The sequence below is a fragment of the Lepidochelys olivacea genome, assembly GCF_965140295.1.
Source record: "Lepidochelys olivacea isolate rLepOli2 genome assembly, chromosome: 7".
Taxonomy (NCBI): domain Eukaryota; kingdom Metazoa; phylum Chordata; order Testudines; family Cheloniidae; genus Lepidochelys; species Lepidochelys olivacea.
In genome coordinates, this window is record NC_140417.1 from 105,829,822 (window position 1) to 105,852,319 (window position 22,498).

Consider the following 22,498-nt stretch of genomic DNA (forward strand, 5'->3'; position numbering starts at 1 on the left):
CAGACCTGTATGGGGGCTCGAGTGAGCAGCTCGGGCCAGCCCCACATGGTGTCCAATTTTTACTTTGAGAAATATGGTCACCCTATTGATTCTTCTCTGGTGTATGCCGGTTTTACACCATTGTCATTCAATTGAATTAACTGGAGTTACTCCTGACTTATAGTGGTGGAAATGAGAGAAGAATCTGCACAATATATCTAAAGAGTGTGATTTCCCTGTTGATTTAAAGTGTCATGGTAACATTCAGAAATGTAATGAAATAGAACATGTGAAAAGAAACATGATTTATTCTGGTGGCTGTCTGTACATTTCTTCAAGATGTGTTTAATGTCCATTATATGTTTAATTCGCTGGAGAGAGGTCAAACTTATGCATATTCATTGGGAACAGGGTGCACATCCCCAATCAGTAATTCTGAGATTTTCAAAGCTGTCTAAGGGATTTAGGCACTATCTTCCTTTAATTTTAATGGGAGGTATGTCTAAATCTTTTAGACTGCATTGAACATCTCAGCCAGAGCACTCTATAACGGACAACTTTTCTAATAGGACAAACAAAAAGCAAACTGCAGAAGCTCTTTGGCACTATAGTGTGAGTACAGGTTTCAAACAGCAAACTCCATGAGAAGTTCAACTTTGTAGAAGTCACGATGAAGTTGAGACAATGCGATATTAGGATGAGTGCAAATTCTGTGAATTAAAAAAAGAGAATCCTTATCATTTGGTCATGTTAGTTTCTTTGAGAGTGATGATTTCACCCTCCCCTCTTTGTGAGACTCTCTTCATACACAGCATTTTATATCAAACCCTAGAGAACACTAGAAACGTTAAAAAATATATATTACTGGTCTCTGCTTATCATTATTATTATTTATACTATGGTAGCACCTGGGAACCCCATTCAAGGTTCAGGGCCCTATTGTGCTAAGTGTGATACAGACATGTAACAAAGAGACAGTCCTTGCCCCAGAGACCTACAGTCTTCATGACAGGATACAATAGGAGACAAATCTAACAAATAGGGTGGGGCAGAGTGGGAGGATGCCAGAGCTGAGCAGAAAGTTACAAGTATTTGTGTTATAAAAGTAGTTTAGATTTATGGAAACCCCTCAATGTTCTTGTGCTGAGAAGAAATTAGATATTGCGGAGATGATTTCTTTCTCTCTCTGTCTCATACACATACTTTTATAGAATTGGAGATGGAAAAGGTCATGTGTCCATCCCCCTGCCAGTGCAATTGATTTCTGTATTTTACCCAATATAGTTTCACTTTGGGAGGGGTAGAGGTAGGAGGATATCAGAAACTATTCTTTCAAAGTACCTTTGCCAGCCAGTTTATAAATTAGCTGTGGTGCTGGCTTAAATGGAAGTTGACAGTGGAAAAAAATCAATACATTCTTTTGAATTCATCGTAATCATACAGACTTTCAGGGTGTCTTTTTCCTGTAAGGGGGGGGATTGTTTGAAATGATGCCAGGAATGAATACGTAATTGAAATGCTCCAGTGGTTTTAGCTGCATGGGGTCTTATTTTCTGTTTGCATGATGGTAAACAGTTGTTGCCAAGGTGGACTTAATGTACAGCAGATGAGAGTGGGTTTTTGGTTGGTTGGGGGTTTTTTTTGGTGTTTTGTTTTTTGTCTTCTGCATTTTGCTCTATAATTTCCTAATCTATATTCCTGCTGCAACAGCAACATCAATGGTCAAAACAGACTGACAATAGAGTTAATGTTTGTTCACAAGAGATCTTAGATTGTGCACATTTTAGAAGTAGAGCCAGAGGTCCAATACTCCCTTTGTAGGAGTGTTTTCATTTTCAGGGATTTCAGTGGAAGTGGGAGGTCCCATTTATTGCCTCTTTTTGGTTTGGAAGCTTTACTGAAGCTTTCATAGTTATGTTCTAACAACAGCACCAGAGCAAATTCTTAAAGTATCTCAGCACTGCTGATGTAGACTAGAACATGAAAGTGCAGAACAGAATAAGAATGAAAAATAATCCCTGGTGTGGGTGAAAAACTCAGTTAACATTTCAGAAATGTCCAGAAATGGTGGTTCAGGTTCACTGCTTGGAATGAGCAAAAGCTGGAGTTGGGAGTGTTTCTGATTTTTTCCTAACTGGTTTGCTCATCCAACCATTTTCTTTAGCTGAATTGCCAGTGCACTCTCCTGGAAAGGCAAGAAAGCACAGGTTTTTGTTCCACCTCCATCTTCTCACTTGACACTAATTATTAATTGTCATCTTGTTGGTTTAATTAGATATGTGATGGCCTGCCTTCCTCTGAGAAATGTTTTCATGGAACACCTCACACAGAATAAATTATATCCACATGGTAAAGAAAACAGTCTGTTAATTTTAAATTAAAAAGCCCAAAAAATTATGCAGTGAGTTTAAGAAAATACTTAACTAGAAATAATTCTTACTACCAAAAGTGGGTCCATTATTTGTTCGGCCCAATATTTTGCAGGCAGTGCATAATCTCTGAAATGCTCATCAATAACAACAAATAGTTACTGGTTCTCTACAGTAACTAATTATTCTAGTAGAAACATAGCATTTGCTGGGGCCGCTTTTCCCTCTGAAGTGGTGTTTCCATTCTTTCTTAAATCTATCAGACTGATGCCTTGATCATTTTCTAGTGTCTTTTGCCCTTTTACAAAGCATTAGAATGTGTTTTTTGCTTTTCCTATTACAGTTTAGTTGTTAATGCAGCACAAATGTCTCAGTTACCATAAGCTTGCTGCCTACTTGGTCCTATTGGGTTTAATGAGTTGATTTATACGGTAATTAGTAATATTTCAAAGCTGCTGTTTGTTTACTTCAGCTACTTAAAAGAGTCTTGATTAAACGTGAGTAGGAGAGTGGCATTCAGAGTAAAACGCTTTCTCTCCATGCTCGGCATCTTTCCCTTTGGGAACAGTTAATAAATATGTGCAATTTTTAAAATTTCTTTTCTCAGACCCAAATAATTATTATCACAGAAGAAATGAAATGACAACCACAGATGATCTTGATTTTAAACACCACAACTACAAAGAAATGAGACAGGTAGGCCACAGAGAATGCAATTTCAGTTCTGGCATGTGTATATGTGGGGTGGGTGTTGGCGTGGGTGTTGGGGTCCTTATTTTAGGTAGTTGAGCTCTGTCGGCCCCTAGATTTTGTAGAGTATACTAGGGGAAAGGTGAACTTATGGGCAGTTGAGAACTGTGTGTTTTCCAAATCTATCCTAACTGCAGATAAGTCTTTTCCAAAATTGCCTCTGCCAAGTTATTCTGTGAGGGCTTACAAAGGAAATTCAATGTCCATCAACAGAACTTGATATTTTTCATTTATTACTTTTGGGCAGAATGATGGGGTGTGTTATAAACCATTACAGGAAATAAATTCTAGACCTCAGAAAGCAAGTTTATTTTTTTATGGTAACCTACTTTAAAAGGCACATGGATTTTTCCTAACAATGCATGTTTTGGCCATATGGTAGATCCAGAGCTCTCTGAGGTCAGTAGGAGCCTTTTCATTGATTTCAATAGACAGTGGATCAGCCTGCTAATATTTCCATCCAGTGTCATGTTTATACATCTGTTATACAAATATATATTTAAGGACTTGTACTAATATTTTGGAGTTATTTAAGCTGAGCATTTTCCTCTCAAATGCCACAGGGAAAACATTAACAAAGAGTAATGAGTGGAAGGTGCAAGAGAAGGATATTTACACTTTGTCACTAGGTGTGCATTGAAGGAGGTATTTTATGGAGAGATATACAAAATAAAATATTATAAATCTGGAAAGATTATTTACAAATCAGAGCTTTATCATGTTACAGTTTCAGCTGTGAACATACTGTCTTACCTGGATTTGTGCATTGGTGCGCTATATTCTAAAATTTTTGTAAGTTCACATCGGTATGAACACCGCATGCTAAAGAAGATTTGATTTTTCTTTCTATTGCTATAGTGACTTTATAACATCAAAATGGCTTTTGAAACTTTACTTTTAACATTTATGTGACATTTGCAGCTTTAAAATTGGCATTTAATGTACAGGACTTTGAAATGTCAATGTGTTTTTAAACTTGTCTCTTGATGAAAAAAATCTATCTGGTCACAAAAACAAATGCTGTAATATATGGCTAAAAGTTTCAGTTTCTTTCTTTGTCAACCTTCCAGCCAATCCTAACAGGTTTCTCCACGGTGGTGGTGGCGGCATATACCCATGCATGTTATTCCAACAGTCTGCTCTTGTGAATATCTGGAGTGCTGAACATTGCAATATGCTCATTCCTTGATAGTGCACCAAGAGTTCTTGAGTAACAGAATTGTGGCATATTTTAATGTATTGTGCGATCATACGAATAAAACAGAGAGGCAGGGTCAGATTCCTTACTTGGTTACCCCAGTGCAAATCTACAGTAACTCAGCTGAAATCAAAGGAGTTATTTGGGATTAATACCGCTGTAGATGCAAATAAAAATTGACTCCGGGATGAGGGACATCACGATAGGTACCAGCAGGCTCATACCATGTAAATGACCATGAACCAAAAGAAAGCTAATACTGTCAGTCTAATTTTAGACTCACCATCCTTAATTATCTCCTTTAATTCAAGTGCGGGGTGGGGGGGGAAATCTAGATTTATATCACCCCAGATATAGGTCTGGGATGTGCTAAAAAATATTTCTTCCTGTCTTGCTCTTCAAATATAAAAATAATATGCTTGGACTTGAAGTATGTGAATCATTATCTGAGTGCTGAATCTTCAGTGTATTTATACTGCATGAGTCATCATTCATTTTTATTGAGCAATTGTGTTCTGAGTCACACGTTTAGTTCACTAGAGATTTCATGGCCTATATTTCTTGCACAAAGGTTAGACAAGTAGAAACTTAATTGGCATAATTAGTGTCAAGAACAATAAATGTAAATGCATTTTAGATACTAATTGCACAAAACAGGTTGGTCAGGTTTGAAATATCTTTGAAAAACAGCTTAAAAATAATTATTTCCCTGGTTCTTCTATGAGGAGAAAATCAAGATGCGATTAAACAATGGTAAGGGCTGTGAACTGGACAGCTGTGATCTGTGTCCTTTGCCGTGCTTTCTCAAGTTGTGTGCTTCTATGTAGTAGTAGCTCGTTTTGTAGCACTCTTGTCATTGGGCAGATGGTTCAGGGTATGATTGGAGGAGATCTAATATCACTGCAACATATCTTTGGTGACACTAGAGAATTTAATCATTATCTTTGAGTCTTTAAACAGACAGCCTGGCACAACAGCTTTAAGAGACATGTAGGTTTCCCCTTGTGTTCACTGTGCAATTTATTAATGACAGCTTTGTTAACTACTTCACTTCTGACCATGTTAGAAGAGATAAATAACGAATGTGTTTTCCACTCTGGTTGTTTATCATAGACACTGGAGAGGGACTGGCAGAAAGTGCTTCATGGACCACATTTTGGGAACCACTATCCTAGGCTTCAATCCATAAGCTATTTACAAAAGGCAGGGAATTTTACCCCAAGTGCATTCAAAGCTCTCTGTGAAATCAGTGTGAACATTCTCCATGCATCTGAGAGCGGGGTTTAGCCTACAGTCTAAAAAGTATGTTCATGTTACATTCATGTTTGTACATGAGCATGTTAGAATGATTTGAAAAAGAATGCACTCCCCAGGATAATTTAGGGAATGGGCATTTGATCACACATGGATGCCTGCAGATAGGATCATGAAGGCAAAACTCTTCTGCTAAACCAAACCCCTAACTACACTCAAGGCAGATGAAACTTCAGATGATTTGGGAGTAGATACTTTTTATTTCCAGCAAATATTTTTCACAGCATTTTGTGCATTGTGAAGAGAGAGGGTCCTGAACCAAAACCAGGAATCCAAACATCCCTAAACTTCAGAAAAGTTCAGATCCCAAATCTGGGCCCTGTCTCTATAATGGACTAAAACAAATGCTCAGGGCCTCATTTTTGTCTGGAAAATATTACCTGATTTCAGTGGGAGTTACTTGTATCCTCTGGGAGAGAGAAGCAGGCCCCGAGCAGCCCTGAACTTTGAGAAAGTTGATCCAGTGTTTCAGCTCAGGCCCATCTTTAATTATGGAGGTGGTATGATGATGATATTGAAAATTCCTCTGAATTCAGCAGGACTGTGTATGTTACCAATAGAACAGCTCCACTGGAGGGTGAAATACAACCAGGTCTGGAGGCTCAGAGCAAGGTCCACCACACCCCCTTAGCCCCACCTTAGGGCTGTGTGGAAAGGGTCAGTCCTGCTGTTCCGAGAGTCTTGTAGCCCTCAGATACAACTGAGGTGGTTTCTGCATTAGCCCCCAAAAGTCCAGTGAATGAAGCTCTGTACTTAGGCCTGGGAAGGAACGACAGGACTGGTCCCTCAGTGGATCCAGCGGTCCAAAACCCCTTCATAGAGTGCATGAAATGGCAGTGGTCACTATTCAAGTCCATAGGCCAGAAGAGCATTTTCAGCTGAGCTGTATTGCAGTCCTACTCCTTCCTCAAAGATTGGGTGGCCAGGACTCAAAACAGATTCCCTTTGTGTGAGAAGGGGAGAATCACACCCTCAGAGCCCAGTCCAATGGGCAGAATTTATGCAGTTTTCCCAGTGTGTTAATAGAGTAAATAATTGCTGATTACAAACAAATAATAATTGTCAATTAGCAAAATTGCTCCTGGAAATGCTTTATAACCCTGCTGGTTGTTAATAACACTCAGACTGCATATTACCATAGATTGTCTTTGACAGTTTGTGCAGGCAGAAGGAAAAAGCTGTCTGAGCTTTCAGATGGCCTATTGTGCAATTTATATTGTAGATAGGAAAGGAAAAGGAGTATGAAAACATGTTCATTCATATCCCTTATTCAGTACCATTACCCCATCCGTGGAAGACCTTGCAGTGCCAAAGAGCCAATGGCAATTGTTAAGGAGAGAGAGTAACACAGAATACTTTGGTTGTGAGGATTATTTTGGAACACTGTTTATTCTTTATAAAATTCCACGGTGAGGGGCTGACTCAGTTTTAAGAGTAAAAAATTGTAAAAGTTACTCCACAATTAGCGTCATGTGCTCCACGTTTAAATATAGACTGAATTTTTATTCCCAGTTTATAAACTCCTTAACATTTGAGTTTATATGGAAACATGAACTATCTTCATTATACCTGCACTGCTGGGCTCTGTTAGAATACTAAGAGATAATGAAAAATGTAATGCATGATACACCTAGGCCCCAATTCAAAAATTAAGCATGTTGTTCATTAAAGTAATGGAAATATTCCCATTGATTTCAGTCCCCAGTTCAAAGGCCTGATCCCAAGGCATACTGAAGTTAGTAGAAATATTCCCATTGACTCCAATAGGTCTGGATCAGGCTTACGGTGCTCTCCTGAATAAGAATAAACTTAAGTTCTTAAGTGCTTTCCTGATTTGGAGCCCAAGATACTATAGTGATAGGCATGTTTGAGATGCTTCAGCTCTCTTCCCCTAGTCCTTCAAGGGGCTCTGCATTGCTCAGAGGCCTGTTCCCACATGGAAATGGAAAATGGTGCAAGGCTCTGCCCATGTGGAGTTTTTTGCAGAATCAAAGCCTAAGTAAGAACTGATATGGATAGCTATGAGTCAAATACATTTTTTCATTTCATTATCTATAAATTAGAGAAAGGGAATTCCATCCTGCTATAATAGAGCTCCTTTCATGTTTCACAATGGCTATACATTTTACTCATTTGGCTTTGTATGGTAGATAATTCAAGATAAAAATGATTTGCTTTGTGCAGTAAATACATGTTTCTGGTCCAGTGTCCTTTTGACCATGAATTTTGAGACTACCATCAGAAGAACAGTCACTTAACCAAAATATTGGAAAGTTTTAAAAATTATTCTAATTTTAAATATGCATTTTTAGTTGGAATAACAAACATATTCAGGTGATATATTCTAAATGATTAGAACAGAGGATAATGAGTTATCAATATACAAAGTAAGACCAAATTAAAGAATAAATGAAAAAAATAGAGGAGTGGGAAAAGGAGGAGGATGGGGTAGGGGAGAGAAAAGTGATAGGGAGGTCATGATTAATCAAAAAATGGTTCTAGTTTTATTCCATTCATTATGGGTAAGGGAAGTTCCTTATAATTATTTTTCACTTTAATTATCAAAAAGTGACCCTTCAAATGTAAACTCATACTTAAACAGGAACTTGCATAATAGGGTCCCCAAAAACTGCTGACCGGATATCCTCAAACAAAGAAAAATTGATGTCTGTGCCAAGATAGGTAGGTGAGCCAATATTAGTGTTACTAATCAGCTTATTACACCTACAAGTTGTGCACACAGCTAGCCTATGGATTCACATGCTCTTATTACTGGTAACTCATCCTCCCTTCCTCCCCTGCTATCATTGTTTCATCCACCCTCTATATCTTTTAGATGATAAGCCCTTGGAGGCAGTGACAGTCTTGTGTTTTGCTAATTGTTTATACAGCACCTACAATGATGGGGTCCTGACCTAGCTGAGGCATTTAGAAGCTACTGTGATATCAAAACATTAACGGTGGTGGTGGTGGTGATGATGATAGTAATAAAGGAATTTGTCTTAAATTAAGATGGTGGGAGTGTCATTCTGCATTGCAATTTCCAGATGAGGATGGACTTTATATTGCTGAAGAAAGTTGTTCTTTTATTTGTAAAATTGGTCTGTATGTTTAGCGAACGTACAAAAATATCACATCATTTAGTCTATTTGCAATGTGATTATATATAGAACTGCACTCTTTTGTGGGTGGAATTTTGGTGATGTTTTCACCAATGTGAATTGTGTTTTCCCCTTAGATTTGCTAAATTGGAGCCTGGGTACTGGACATATCTAATTATTGCGTTCCTAAAATCGTCAGCCCTGTTGTCATCCAGTATTGTTTCTAAATTAATGCTGTGCGAACAAAGTTATGTTATGCTACAATACTTGCTCAGTAGGGTATGTAAAATCTAGTAAAGAAATGATTGTCTAATTCTTATTCCCTCGGATTCCAATTTACAGTAAAATCTTTATTTCTTTAAATAATCCTTTCCAGTGAACAAAATCAATGCAACAAAATCAAGGCCCTTCTTATAATTCAAAACTGTTTTCTATTATTTCTTATTAGGACCTCGTGCTTTGAACTCGCACATTTGTTTCTTTTAATCCAACTGATACTTATCCAGGGGTACAAAAATTGAACTCAGTTGTCACTAATGGTCAAGCAGTATTTGGTGTATAACACTGACATACAGTTAATTTGCAACAAGACAGACATTACAGTACCTATCAGTTCAGCAGGTTTGAATGTCATGTACATTAACTGCATACTCACCTATAAATCTTTGAATTTACAGATGTGCATGAAAAAAACCACCACCAAGCCAGAGAAATATTACCCCATATAAAAACTATGTTAATCTCACAAGCCATGCACATATCTGATGCTACCTTGAGCCAGGCAATGTCACATGTAGTAGCATGTTGACTGGCCTTGCTACAGATACTTAACCCAAACCTCTGAAAAGTTTTAAGGTTCAATGACATATTGATGAAAGATGAGAAATTTCCCATTCTTTCCTGTATGTCTGCACACAGTGGGGACAGTTCAGGTTATGTAGCATGCTCTCCCCCTTTCAGATGAGGCTTATCTTGCTATTCTTTCCACATCGATATCAATTCATGCTGCGATCCTACCACAGATTTCATACTGTAATCTGAGCAGAGTTGGACTTGGTCTGTACTCAGGTGGAGGCCTCCAGATAAAATCAAAATGCTTCAAAAATGTTTTAAAATGATTCAACAGGTGATGTTCTTCCCTCTTACATAACCAGAACCCCAGTATGAGATCAGGGGTACAATGCTTCTGGAGGTATCTTCTACTGGTCTGAATATTTGACTAGGGGCCTGGAACCCCTACATTCCAGTCACAACTCACCACTAACTCACTGTGTCTCAGACCCCATTGTAAAAAAAGGAAGTAATTATTATATTTACCTATCTCACAGAAGTGTTGAGAGGATTATTTACGTAATTATTGTTAGGGCTCTGAAAATGTCAAGTGCTATATCCAGGAGTGCAAAGTATTATTATTTTTATTTATTTTTATTATGACTGTTCCTCCTCTCAGATCCTTAATTTAAATAATGTCAGATGTAAGAAGGATTTTGAACTTCACCCACACAGTCCTGTTCTAGCAGACTGTTATACTTGTTCTAGCTGAATGAAAGTTTGGTTCTGAGCCAGCAGACCTATAACAGTCTTCAAAATTGATTTTTTAACAATTTTGTTTTCAGCTTCAACTTTTCGTTTCAACATCTCAGAAAAAGTAAAATGAATATAGTATCTTTTCCCTACATCCAGTTTTGGATCATAGACTCATCTAAACCTTGAATGAATTATAATCAATATTGTGTGTCTATATATATTTAGTACATATATATAAAATATACATAAGTGCATCATTTTTTCTTTGACAGTTGATGAAAGTTGTGAATGAAATGTGTCCGAATATCACGAGAATTTACAACATTGGAAAAAGCCACCAAGGTCTAAAGCTGTATGCTGTCGAGATCTCAGACAACCCGGGAGAACACGAAGTTGGTTAGGATTATATTCTGATTAAATCTGTTTCAGGATGGATTTATTTTATTTTTTAATTCCACACATCTGCAGCAATTATCACTGAAGAAACTTAGGTTCACTGCAGCAATGATTTTGAACGTGTGTGGGAGGAACTTCAGCATTATATTTCTCACAGGAGAAGAAAAGATTGAACATAAATAGAAGACATTATGGGAGTGGGATCCAATTAATGAATGCTAATGGGTTATTATCTTTACAATTTTTTTTAAAGACGTATAGAGTGGATTTTAGTGCAGTGGAATGTGACTGGCTTACAGCCCTCAAGACTGAAGTTTCATGTTTTTCTATAGAATATGTGTACCACAAGCATAGGTAGCTCAAATTTCCCTCCATTGCCCCACGAATGTTCTGGGCATAGTGTCTGGTGGTGAGACTGTAGTTCAATCTACGTTCCGTCTCTCAATTGAGAATACCAACAAGGATGCTCATATGATGGTGGGATTGGTATGTAGAAGGGAGGAAGATCCAGCTAACACAAAGGCGTGTAGCAATGCGCACGATGGGGAACTGTCCATCACATGCTGTGTGCATTGCAGTGCTGCACCTTAGGTGAAGAAACTGCACACTGCCATTTAGAGTCAAGGTTTAGCTGTGCCCATGTGGCGTGATCTAACTCTGTGGTCTGGACTGAGACCACCAAGTCATGTCACATAAGCAACTGAAGGCGTTAACATTTTAATGAATATCAGCTATCACTGACCAGTCACTTTGGCTGAACTTAAACCAAGGCGAAGGATTCCATAGCATAGTATAGAACTACTTACCCATTCAGTCCATTTAGCCTTCATGGATTGCATTCACAACCAGTGTCCCACAAATGCCCATGTAATAATTATGAGTATGTCTGTTTCCCCGGGCAGAATCTAACATTTAGATGGGAAATTACTACACACAAATGGTTGCAAACGCAAATATTTCAAGCATATTTGTGGAGGCCACTTGAAAAATCTAGTCAATGGTCTTCATATGCAGTATGTGCACTCCTTCTTAATGCATTAGGTGGCAGTTAGTTCCATATTTCCTAGTCTAGTGACATTCTGAAGGATATAATTATTCCAAACACTACCAGTGAGATGCAAATAAAACCTCCTTCTCCCATCATGTGCCGGTGAAGGAAGAATTTGGTCACTAGGTCTAATAGTCTACAGTACCTATTGTTTGTTAGTGGTATATATGGTTAAAGGGGAGTTGAATACATCCTGTAAGAACTATGCAGTAAAGGACAACAAATATTGTGGCATTTAATAAAACCTTGCCAAATAAGTATGAATCATTGTTTTAGATTAATGAATGAAAAAGAGTGCTTGAGGTCAGAGACATGTTCTACAGTCAGCAAGAGACTCTGTATTATGTATCTATCCTTTATTTATGGAGAGATTTGTCATGTTATCGTTTAAAATCATAGATCTTTTAAAATGGTGTTCTATATCTGTGTTTTCCTGTAATTGGAAAATATAAACTAATATAATTTAATTTTGTAGTATGTTTTTCAATGGAAAATGTACCCCAAATGCTTTACATGGTTGCTGTAGATATTATCAATACATAATTAAGTTATGGATAGAAGCAATGGGAAAGAGAAATTAAGTGGTATAGGTAAGTTAGAAAAGAGACATTTTTTTCAGCTGAGATGTGTTTATTTTGGGGGCTGATCCAATCCCTTATGAAGCCAGTGGAAAGACTCCCATTGACTCCAATAGGTGTTGGGTTGGATCTTTGGTTTGCTCCACTAACTACATTCCTGTCCTGTTTGTTTTCAACAGGTGAGCCAGAATTTCGCTACATTGCGGGGGCTCATGGGAATGAGGTGCTTGGACGTGAGCTAATGCTTTTGTTAATGCAATTTATGTGCCAGGAATATCTGGCTGGGAACCCACGCATTGCACGCCTTATTGAGGACACCAGAATTCATCTCCTTCCTTCAATCAACCCAGATGGATACGAGATGGCATATGAAGTGGTAATGTGACTGTCAACATTACTAGCAATTATCTTATTCATAGTAGATTGCTAAAATATGCTCCCATTATCATGATTTAAAAAAAATGATGAAATTTGGATGTAATCCAAATAAACAAAGCCAATAAAGCAACACTCCAAAAGGAAAAGCAGAACCCACTGAGATACCTTATTCGTAAAAACTGGAGTGAACGGTCTTCCAGATGATCTCAGTTGCTGTGAGGGCACCTAAGGAAAGAGGCTGCCTGTAAGATAGCCAGGACACACACCATATAGGGTAGCGTAGTTCAATATGAGCATCTTCAATTGAATTTGGAAACCTAATGGTAGACAGTGCTGTTTATAGTTCGTATGTGTGATTTGTACCACCTGAGAAGCACAGCTAAGCAAACAAGCAGTTGCAATCTACACCAGCTGAAATTTCAGACTGCTCTGTAAGTGCAGCCCAGTGGAGAGTGCATTGCAATCCTTCAGTGTGGAAGGAACAAAGGCTTGGAGAATTGTGGATCCACATCCAAGTGGAAAAATTGCATGCCCCCTGATCAGGTACAGATGGAAAAAGCTATCAGGGTTACTCTGTAGATGCCAAGAATCCAAAAAGGACCCAGAGTTTGTAAATCTCAGTCTCAACATATAAATGTTCCCCCTCCATAAAGGGAGTATCTGTCACCTCTACCATATCATCTGGAAATTTTCCTCCACGCACACTCTTTGTCTTGTTCTAAATAACTGTTCTTTTTATATTTTTAATTTGAATGGATACTAGATGATTACAACTTTTCTTCTTCCGGTTCTGAACTTATATGACAAACATCACGGTCAAAACCCATGACAATTCATGAAAGCCAAAAATATGTTTATGAAATTTTGAGTAATTAAGATGAAATTATATGAGTGAAACTAGTAAAATGAAATTCTGTAATACTTAACTGGCACATCTATCTCAAGAATTTAATTTCATTCACCTTGGGGAGGAGTGTATAGCTAATAGTTAATAAATGACAATGATCTATTTTAATATAGCATCTTTCATTTCAAAGGATTCCAAAATGCTTTATACCCTTTACTGCCTCTATATAGACTTGTGGATAATTGTGTGTGTGTGTGTATCTTTAACACAGTGGGTCAGATCCTTGACCTCTGCTAAGGTTGCTTTGTGCTCTTGAAGTGACACAAAGAAATCTTAAACTGGCCATGAAAGGGCTACTGAAGATTTCCCCAAAATAGTCAACTTTATACCGCTTTCTCTAGCATGGAGGGAACATGTCAGGGACAGGATGGGACTAGGATGGAACACACAGCCTCATCCAATCAGCTGCATCCAATCACCCTGTGCAGCTTCCAGCTGCTGTAATTTAGAGCGGTCCATAGTTCACTACAATTAGAATGCATTCGCCTGCCAGAGACGTACAGTCGCTTGGGATCAAATTCAACACAGATAGTAACACTCCATAGCACTACCAGCCAGAGATTGAAGAACAGAGTAGTTTATCCAGTTGGAACTTCAGCAGAAAGATTAGGCAGGCAGAATATAATTCCCAATGCTAGAATTAGACCACGATAGCAGGCACCCATACTCCTAGAAAATAGTTCATTAGGATCCTACATAGCTACAAACATTTAAGACCTTGAATTTATGTTTCTACGGAAAGATGCATGCAGCTGTTCAGTGTAACACAAGCTTGATTGGTGATAACACAGTGAACGATTTGAAAATTTTGTCACAGGGTTCAGAATTAGGAGGCTGGTCTTTAGGAAGATGGACTCAGGATGGCATTGACATCAACAATAATTTCCCTGATTTAAATACCATGCTTTGGGAAGCTGAAGATAGGAAGAAGTTTCAGAGAAAGGTCCCAAATCATCATATTCCAATTCCAGAATGGTACCGTTCTGAAAATACTACAGTAAGTACAAGAAGCTCCAGAGAGAAAGAGAGAGAGAAAAGAAGGTGGGGTGAACTAGGGATGAAACCTCATGAGATATTTGTATAAAAGCTTTTAAGAGCCTATTTGTTGTTCAGAAACTTAAATCAGGAAGAGAGTTAGTACACATAGCAGTGCATATTAAAACTTAAATTCTCCCCCTTGAATTTCATTAACTTCATTTGTTTTAAATAGTGAGAATTATTGTAATTATATTAATTTTGTAAGGTATTTGTTTATATCTCTGGGCCTCTTTTTTAAAATTATTTTGGAGAGACTGAGTTTTCCATCATTTTAATGAGACATCTCCATCGGTTTGTGAGATCGCAGAGCTCTTTAGAAAGGACAACACTAGACATCAGGCAAATTTCCCCTAGGTTTCCTACTGAATTTTCCTTAAAATAAATAATATCTCTTAACAGATCAGACTCCATCTTATATGCAAAACCATCTCAGTGACCTGTGTTAATTGCACATATTGGATAATAATGCAAAGACATTAAGTCTTTTCTGCATGTCTTACTTTAACAGTGGCCAATGTTTCGAATGGCTGAATATAGCCATCTTGAGATGAAATGAGGGGAAGGCACTTAACCCTTGTGAACTCTGTGTGATTTAGAAATATTTTCATACTTAAGCCTCTTTAGTTTGCAAATATTTTCATTTCCATTGACGCGAATGGGAGCAAAGGCAGGGCCTTGGCTGCTGCTACAGAGTTCATGCACTCTCACTTCTGAACTGGCTGTTTACCAGTTTGGCACCCCAGCATAAGGTTGAGCAATATGAAGGCTGTATTTTATACTGGTTGCTAGCTGCCTCAAAATATACAGCCAGTGGCCACAAGGATGCAGGGAAGCGCTGAATACATCTCCCTTTCCCTTTCTCATTCCCTTTCTGCTAGTTACAGGGAAGAGGGTGACACAGGAATTGCAAGGCTCTGTGCTAACAGAGGATCCCCTTGTATTCAGGTGATCCTCCCGTTGCCAGCTATGCTGGCTTAGCATTAAGTGACCAATGTGCCTCTGAAGATTGAGGTCATAGTTTCTAAGTGATAGGAGCTTTGCAGCTAAATCCTCATATATTGCTTTAGTTTTAATATCTCACAATAGAATATGAACAGAATTAAAGAAGGAACAAAATCAAAAGCTTGACTCTGAACTTTGAATTCCTGAGAGTTTGGGTTCAAATCCCTGGCTCTCATTCTACCTTCTATAGTTCAAATGGCCCTGTTTTCCAAATTCTGGTGCAGAAGCAGACAACTTTTCATGAAAAATAAGTGATTCTTCCAAGCATTTATCCTGAGATGGTAAATTTCACAAGAGAAGGGGAACTTTTCAAGATTTTCAGCATTTTGCTCCAAAATTGTATGAATACTACTCATGGGATTTCAGATCTATTGAATTTAAATGTGAACCCAAACCCTAGTTCTGATTTGGCTTCAGACCATATGTTAAACCTAATGCATAATTGAATACCATCTCTTTGGTCACTGTCCAAATAAGTGAGGACTACTGAATTTCACACCTCCCATTGAAGCTGTTGTTTCTTTTCCATCCAGGTGGCAGTTGAGACTCGAGCAGTGATAGCATGGATGGAAAAAATTCCATTTGTACTGGGTGGCAATTTACAAGGAGGAGAACTGGTTGTTGCATACCCATATGATATGGTTCGATCTACATGGAAAACTCAGGAGCACACACCTACCCCTGATGACCATGTATTTCGGTGGTTGGCATATTCATATGCCTCCACTCACCGACTAATGACAGATGCCAGAAGGAGAGTATGCCATACAGAGGATTTCCAGAAGGAAGATGGGACTGTTAATGGGGCCTCCTGGCATACAGTTGCTGGAAGTAAGTGTCTGAAGTAACTTTGCCTAGGATTCATTGTAGAACAAGCCTGGTAAATGCTATAACACTGTAATTTTATGGTACTTGTCACACAATTCATGGCAAGTAAACACCTCCACTGAGAGAATAATAGACCTTAATGAAATCTGCCCTTTTGCGTTTCATAAGATGTCCATGGATTGACAGAGAGCTGTCAAAATTTCCTTGCAAATACCTCATTTACTGCTGATGTTTTCCAAAGGTGTGCATGTCATACCATATTTATTAAACACATTTAAAAGTTGCCTGTCACGAGTCAGCCACATCAAGTGCCATATGGTCCATTCCAAAATTAAAATTGATCCAAAAGAACCAACCAGCCCAAGACCACTGACAGGAAGGAACCTGCCAACCTTAAGCATGTCACTCCACCAACAAAATGTACCATTGCCTTACAAAGGATGGAGGAAAAGAGGAGTAGCGAATGCCATAATCAAAGGAGTAGCCCCAAAATGATAAATAACAAGCAAGACCAAGAGCTCTAATAAAGAAAATGGCATGTAAAGCCACGTACTTGTATCTATTTACGGTTGTTATTGTTGTCATATTTAATGTAAATAGATACCATTTTCTTTATTAGAGCTTTTGGTCTTGCTTGTTATTTTGCACCATCCTCACTGTATAAACAGTGCTACTTTTATTGGATCAGGCAAAGTTAATTGTGGCTGACTGAAGCCAAGCTTATTGCACTTTAAAATATGTTTCACTATGTTAAAAACAACTGAACAAATTCAGGGGAAGAGATGGTGAACTGTCCACATTACAAAAACAGTTCCTGCAGATAAGGGTCCATGCATTATGCAAATTCTGAAAACTTGGAAAGTTGACTGCCTAATTATTGAATTTGACTTTAATTTTCTTAAATGCTGTATAAACCTGATTATGAATCGATACAACAAAGATAAGGCTGGCAGTATCACTAACAGCTGTAGCAGTAAGTAACTGGCTACAGCATAGATGCTGAGTAGTATATGATTTCTTAGTAACAATTTTATGTTGAATTTGGTTCATTGAATTTGTTTTGTTCCTATATGATGCTTCACATTATTTTTAATATTCTGTTTTCTGGTGTTATAATGAAGTCTCTGGGTTTGTTTTGTGGGGAGATTACTAGAATATTTTTTTTTATTTTTCTTCTTTCTTCTTATACCAAGAGCACTGGACTGGGATTCAGGAGACCTGGGTTCTATTCAAAGCTGTGTCACTTTCCTGCTGGGTGACTTTGGGCAAGTCATTGCCTCAGTTTCCCCATCTGTAAAATTTGAATAAGGATGCCCCCTTTGCAAAGTGGAGTTAGGTATTTAGGAATAAGCTGACAATAATTATTAGGAGACTAGTGAAAATGGTTTAAGTGAATCATAAACCAAAAAGTCTGAATTATTTTTAACAATTAATACCAAAAACCTCATTAATCAGAGACATGACCTGAGTTGCTACATTCAGCTCCAAACCCAGAACAAAAGTGCCTCAGATTTGAGGGTGAGGAGTTGCCTGTCTGCTATGTCGACATTATTTCTACCTAGTCACAGATTTTCACATGGACTGTTCTCTCAATTATTCCTCTTTTAAGCCACACAGTTGCAATAGGTTTCAGAGTAACAGCCGTGTTAGTCTGTATTCACAAAAAGAAAAGGAGTACTTGTGGCACCTTAGAGACTAACCAATTTATTTGAGCATAAGCTTTCGTGAGCTACAGCTCACTTCATCGGATGCATTACTTATTCTTTCTTAAACAGCTGTTCATGTAAACTCTGTTCCCAAAGTGACATTCCTGAAAATAGCCCAGGGTCTGCTCTAACTTACTCTCATATTGTTCAATGGGCTTCTCCTCAGCCCAAAATAGCTGAATTCAAAGCTGTTCAGGACCCTCCCAGCCCCCAGCCATGCCCTTGATATGCCCCTACACTGGGTTTGTGAAGGAGCTGGTGTACATAAACCCTGCACTGAGAGAGTTGCCCAGAAGCTCTCTAGCCCCTTTATACCACCAAATGACCCTGGAGGTGTAGTAAGCTGGCTGTAAACAGCTTCTGCAGATATCAAATGCCTCAGCATTTCTTGGGTATTTAACTACATTATTCCCTGTAGCATATCATGGGCTTCCATGTAAATGATCTCTTCAATCAGTCTAAAAATAACATCTAAGCAGTGGATAAGCCCCTTGTACACTACGCAACATATAAATCTTATCTTTGATTTCCAATGCTGGATTTGGGCATTCAAACAATATATGGAGAGTTCCTCCTGGCAACACTGAGCCATTATTTGAAGGAGACGTGTGAAAACAGAGCAATTACTGTGTAACACAAAACATTTCACCATAGATTATCCAGGATGAAATACGATATGTGAAGAGAAAACGTTTGTGAGCATTTCTCAAATGGAAAGGAAACAGGCTTCTGCAGAGCAGCATATGCCAGCGTCTGAAATTTTAGTCTTTCCCCATCAACAAACATATAAAAATTTAACATCTGTGTTATATAATCCTCCTACTCTGCATCCAGAAGGCACTGAGGGCTCATTAAACACTTGACTGCTGCTGCATAATAATTGGATTGATTGGATCTTCTTCTTTTTTTAATTCTCTTCAATCAGATATACTTGGTGAATGTATTTCCTGCTAATCTTTGCCATTAGGAAAGAAATCAGTTTATGATCATTAATGAGCAATTTTCTTCTTAGCCTTAAATATTTTTTTTATTATCAGTTTGTTCGGATAATGAGAAATTAATCTTCGTTCCTTCCTTCCCCCTGCATTCAGCCTGGTCATTCAATTGTGTTATCTGTGTTAGTTTGGAGAATGTTAGTAAATGAAATTCCCCCAAGGGAGATTCTTCTGGGAATCAGCAGAGAAACGGAAAAAATGGAAGTGGATTGGAGGTCTGCATCTACATACAGACTTCCCCAGTGCTCAGGGGAATCTGGGGGTTTAGCGTTTGGCCCATTATAGAGATTGGAGGTAGTTGTGAAGTATGGACACAGATTGGAGCTTCATCAAAGTTCAGGGATGGTTGGTTAGGACACATCGCGAATGAACATCTTTATTAGGAGACAACGATACTAATTCTGATCTTTTGCAGGACCCTATAGAGGAAACAAGAATGCAGTCCATAGTTCTCTCACAGAGCCAGGCTCTATACATGGAATAGGTCACCCAGAACTTACAGGTGAAAGGACACCAAACATATCCTGTACGACCTTTACTCTTCTCTATTCCCTTATCAGTTATATATGACGAACTCATACGTACTACTTCTGTAGGAAAATATTTGTACTATCCACAATCCTGTTTATTGTTAATAACTGAAAACCAAAACCACGCTCACTCTACATATGGGCATTTAAGAATGGTATAAATGAGCTTATTGCCCCCACGCCAGTGCTCACTAGTATCAAGCGACCATCCTTCTTTAGCACAGTGTAGCTACTGAATGGTCTACAAGAGTTTTCATAGCTCCAGGGAAAATACTCTGCTGCTGACCCCTCTGCATTAAAACCTGCACTATTATCAGTAACTGTGTTTCCGTGGAAAATTACAGGAAAAAGGTGGCCTTTGAGACAGCTAAGTCCTTCCCCCATTTAGCGCTTTGATGGTGAGGACCATGAGAAGAATTCAGCTCTCAGTTTTACTGATGTAGATTAAGTCAGTGGAGTTACTCAGACTTCCAGTTTCAATGAAAGTAGAATTGGACCTTGAACTGTACTTGGGATTGGAATGGCAGCCTATGTAAAGTGTGAAGAATTGGTATTTTTTGCTCTTGGCAGTACCTTCCACTTAGCAGACAGGATGCTGCATGCTGTACCATCTATAGTTTGTGATCCCATCTTGTGGGTTAGGCCAAGATATGTTGTGTTGCAATGATCCTCCCTGGAGAAGACAAAAGCTTGGAATACTGTAATTGGGGCATCAGAAGGGAAGAACATAGTGAAATCTGACATTTCTGGGAATTGCTACTATAGGGGCATCTAGGCTTAGTTTAAGAATCCATTTAAGAGCCCATAAAGTTTAGCACCTCCTGGACAACTGAAGAACATACATCTCAGTAAAAGGAGAGGTCATATTTCCTGCTATTTCCTCCAAGTGCTTCCTTCTTTTTCATCAGCATCACATCCATCTTATCTGTTATAAGCTTAACCCAACTATTTTTCATTTAGATCCCAAATTTTGTTAGACCCTGGGACAGCAAGAAGGTGACCCCACTTTCAGCACTAAAGGGGACTGAGATTCATGCTGTGTGTCATTAGTGCATTGATGACAAAATAGTCCATACTTTCACACACGCTCACTCGGCAGTCTCACATATATGCTGAATAAGAGAAGTGATTGGACTGAACCCTGCAGAACACTGCGACCAAGACTCCCATAGTCTTCAAGGGGCTTTCAACAAGGCTTATACTGAGGATGAGTACAGTAGCTACCTCCACCTCTATCTCGCTCTCTCTCTCTTTTCATCTTGGTTTATCATGCTCTGTGCTACTCAGTTCCTTGTTTTAAATGGGATAAAATGAAAATGGACCTTCGTGTCTATAGGAAAATTTAAAAAGTTTGCATCAAGTTTCGTGGAGCTATTATGGCTTTACTTCTTTAGAATTGCAATTTAGATTTTGTTTCTATTGGCACAATGTTATGAGAATCAATTTAATATATTCATGGCATTTTTAAAACAGCATTTTCCTGCCAGAACTGTCGTCTACTTTGTGCTATTCAGATATTCTGCTCTTTGATTAAAATAATCAGGTCTAGTGCCCAAAATAAACAAGAGCAGCATTTTATGGTTCTAAAGCTTTTCTTATTTTATTACGTCAACAGGTATAAATGACTTTAGTTACCTGCACACAAACTGCTTTGAGCTATCCATCTATGTGGGCTGTGACAAATATCCTCATGAGAGCGAGTTACCTGAAGAATGGGAAAACAACCGTGAATCCCTGATTGTTTTTATGGAACAGGTATGAAAGAGAATACCTTTCCCAATTAGAATTCACTTTGGAAGGGGCCTAAGTGAAAGTCTTAATTTGAAGTTACTGTAGCCTGCTGTGTTTTCTGGTAGGTAAGGTTCCAGTCCAATGGACCCATACAGTTTTCAGAGGTACTTACTATAACCTTGCTTTTCCCCCAGGTTGTTCACAAATTACCTTCTACCTGATCCTGCAGAGACAGATGCTAAAGAGTTCAGAACTGTGCTGATTCGTATAGGAGCTCTCAGTGGGTTGCCCTCCACAGCTTTTCAAATCAGCCAATGGGATTCAGACACATATCTTCCATTAGCTTAATTATTTATCTTCCATTGGTTCTCATGCTGCTTTGGAAATCTCAACCACAGCGTTTACATTGCATTACGGGTAGAGTCCAGATTTGACCTTTAAAATCCAGAGTGCTCCCGCTAAAAAGAAACTGAGAAACTTTGTACGAATACCTATACAACTAGCCATCATTTAAAACACTAGAAAAATCTTAATATACTTTTTTATCCAAAGTTTTCCAGTCCTCCATACACCCCTGGTGATCTCACAGGGCTAATATGTTTTATTTCAGTTTAGTAAACCCCTATGTGGTAGCTAATTCTTTCACTAAAGGTTTCACTTATGATCTGTGTTTTGAATTATGAACATTTTTGGCATTTATCATAGAAACCTTACCCTTCAAAATTACTGGCAGAATTTTTTCAAACATCAGACTATTTTAGTTTAAGTGGACAAAATAATGAAGCATGTTAAAATTTTACCAGAGTGCAGTGCTTGATTAAAAACAATCGCATGAAAATCCCTTTGACTTGCTACTTTTAGTTGTTTTATCTGGCTCTCTCTTATGTTCATAACTGCAGAAGCTCTAAAAAAAAAAGTGAAGTCAAAAGTGGCTGATGCCTAGAAAGTGAATTTTATGTTGATAGTGATATTTCAAAACTATATTATTTGCAAAGAAGATAAAAAAACGAACCGATCCTGTTGACATACATATATTTTATATGCGTTGAGAATGCATACCATTTTACCTACTGCAATATGCAGACATGGGGAGAAGGCTCAGAGTCTACATTTGAGAAAAAAA

General features: G+C 38.2%; 1 protein-coding gene across 3 annotated transcripts in view; it reads left to right on the top strand.

The window, feature by feature from the left end:
- The window catches only part of CPXM2 (carboxypeptidase X, M14 family member 2), a 101,730-nt gene that overhangs the window by 69,680 nt on the left and 9,552 nt on the right, over window positions 1-22,498 (top strand). For 2 of the 3 annotated variants that reach the window (XM_084634372.1, XM_084634374.1), the window contains exons 7-12: window positions 2,956-3,044; window positions 10,511-10,634; window positions 12,440-12,636; window positions 14,363-14,542; window positions 16,119-16,416; window positions 21,260-21,399. In XM_084634372.1, the coding sequence (XP_084490498.1) occupies window positions 2,956-3,044; window positions 10,511-10,634; window positions 12,440-12,636; window positions 14,363-14,542; window positions 16,119-16,416; window positions 21,260-21,399 (1,028 nt within the window). The remainder of the gene's footprint in view (window positions 1-2,955; window positions 3,045-10,510; window positions 10,635-12,439; window positions 12,637-14,362; window positions 14,543-16,118; window positions 16,417-21,259; window positions 21,400-22,498) is intronic. The other variant, XM_084634373.1, reaches the window with a different exon arrangement.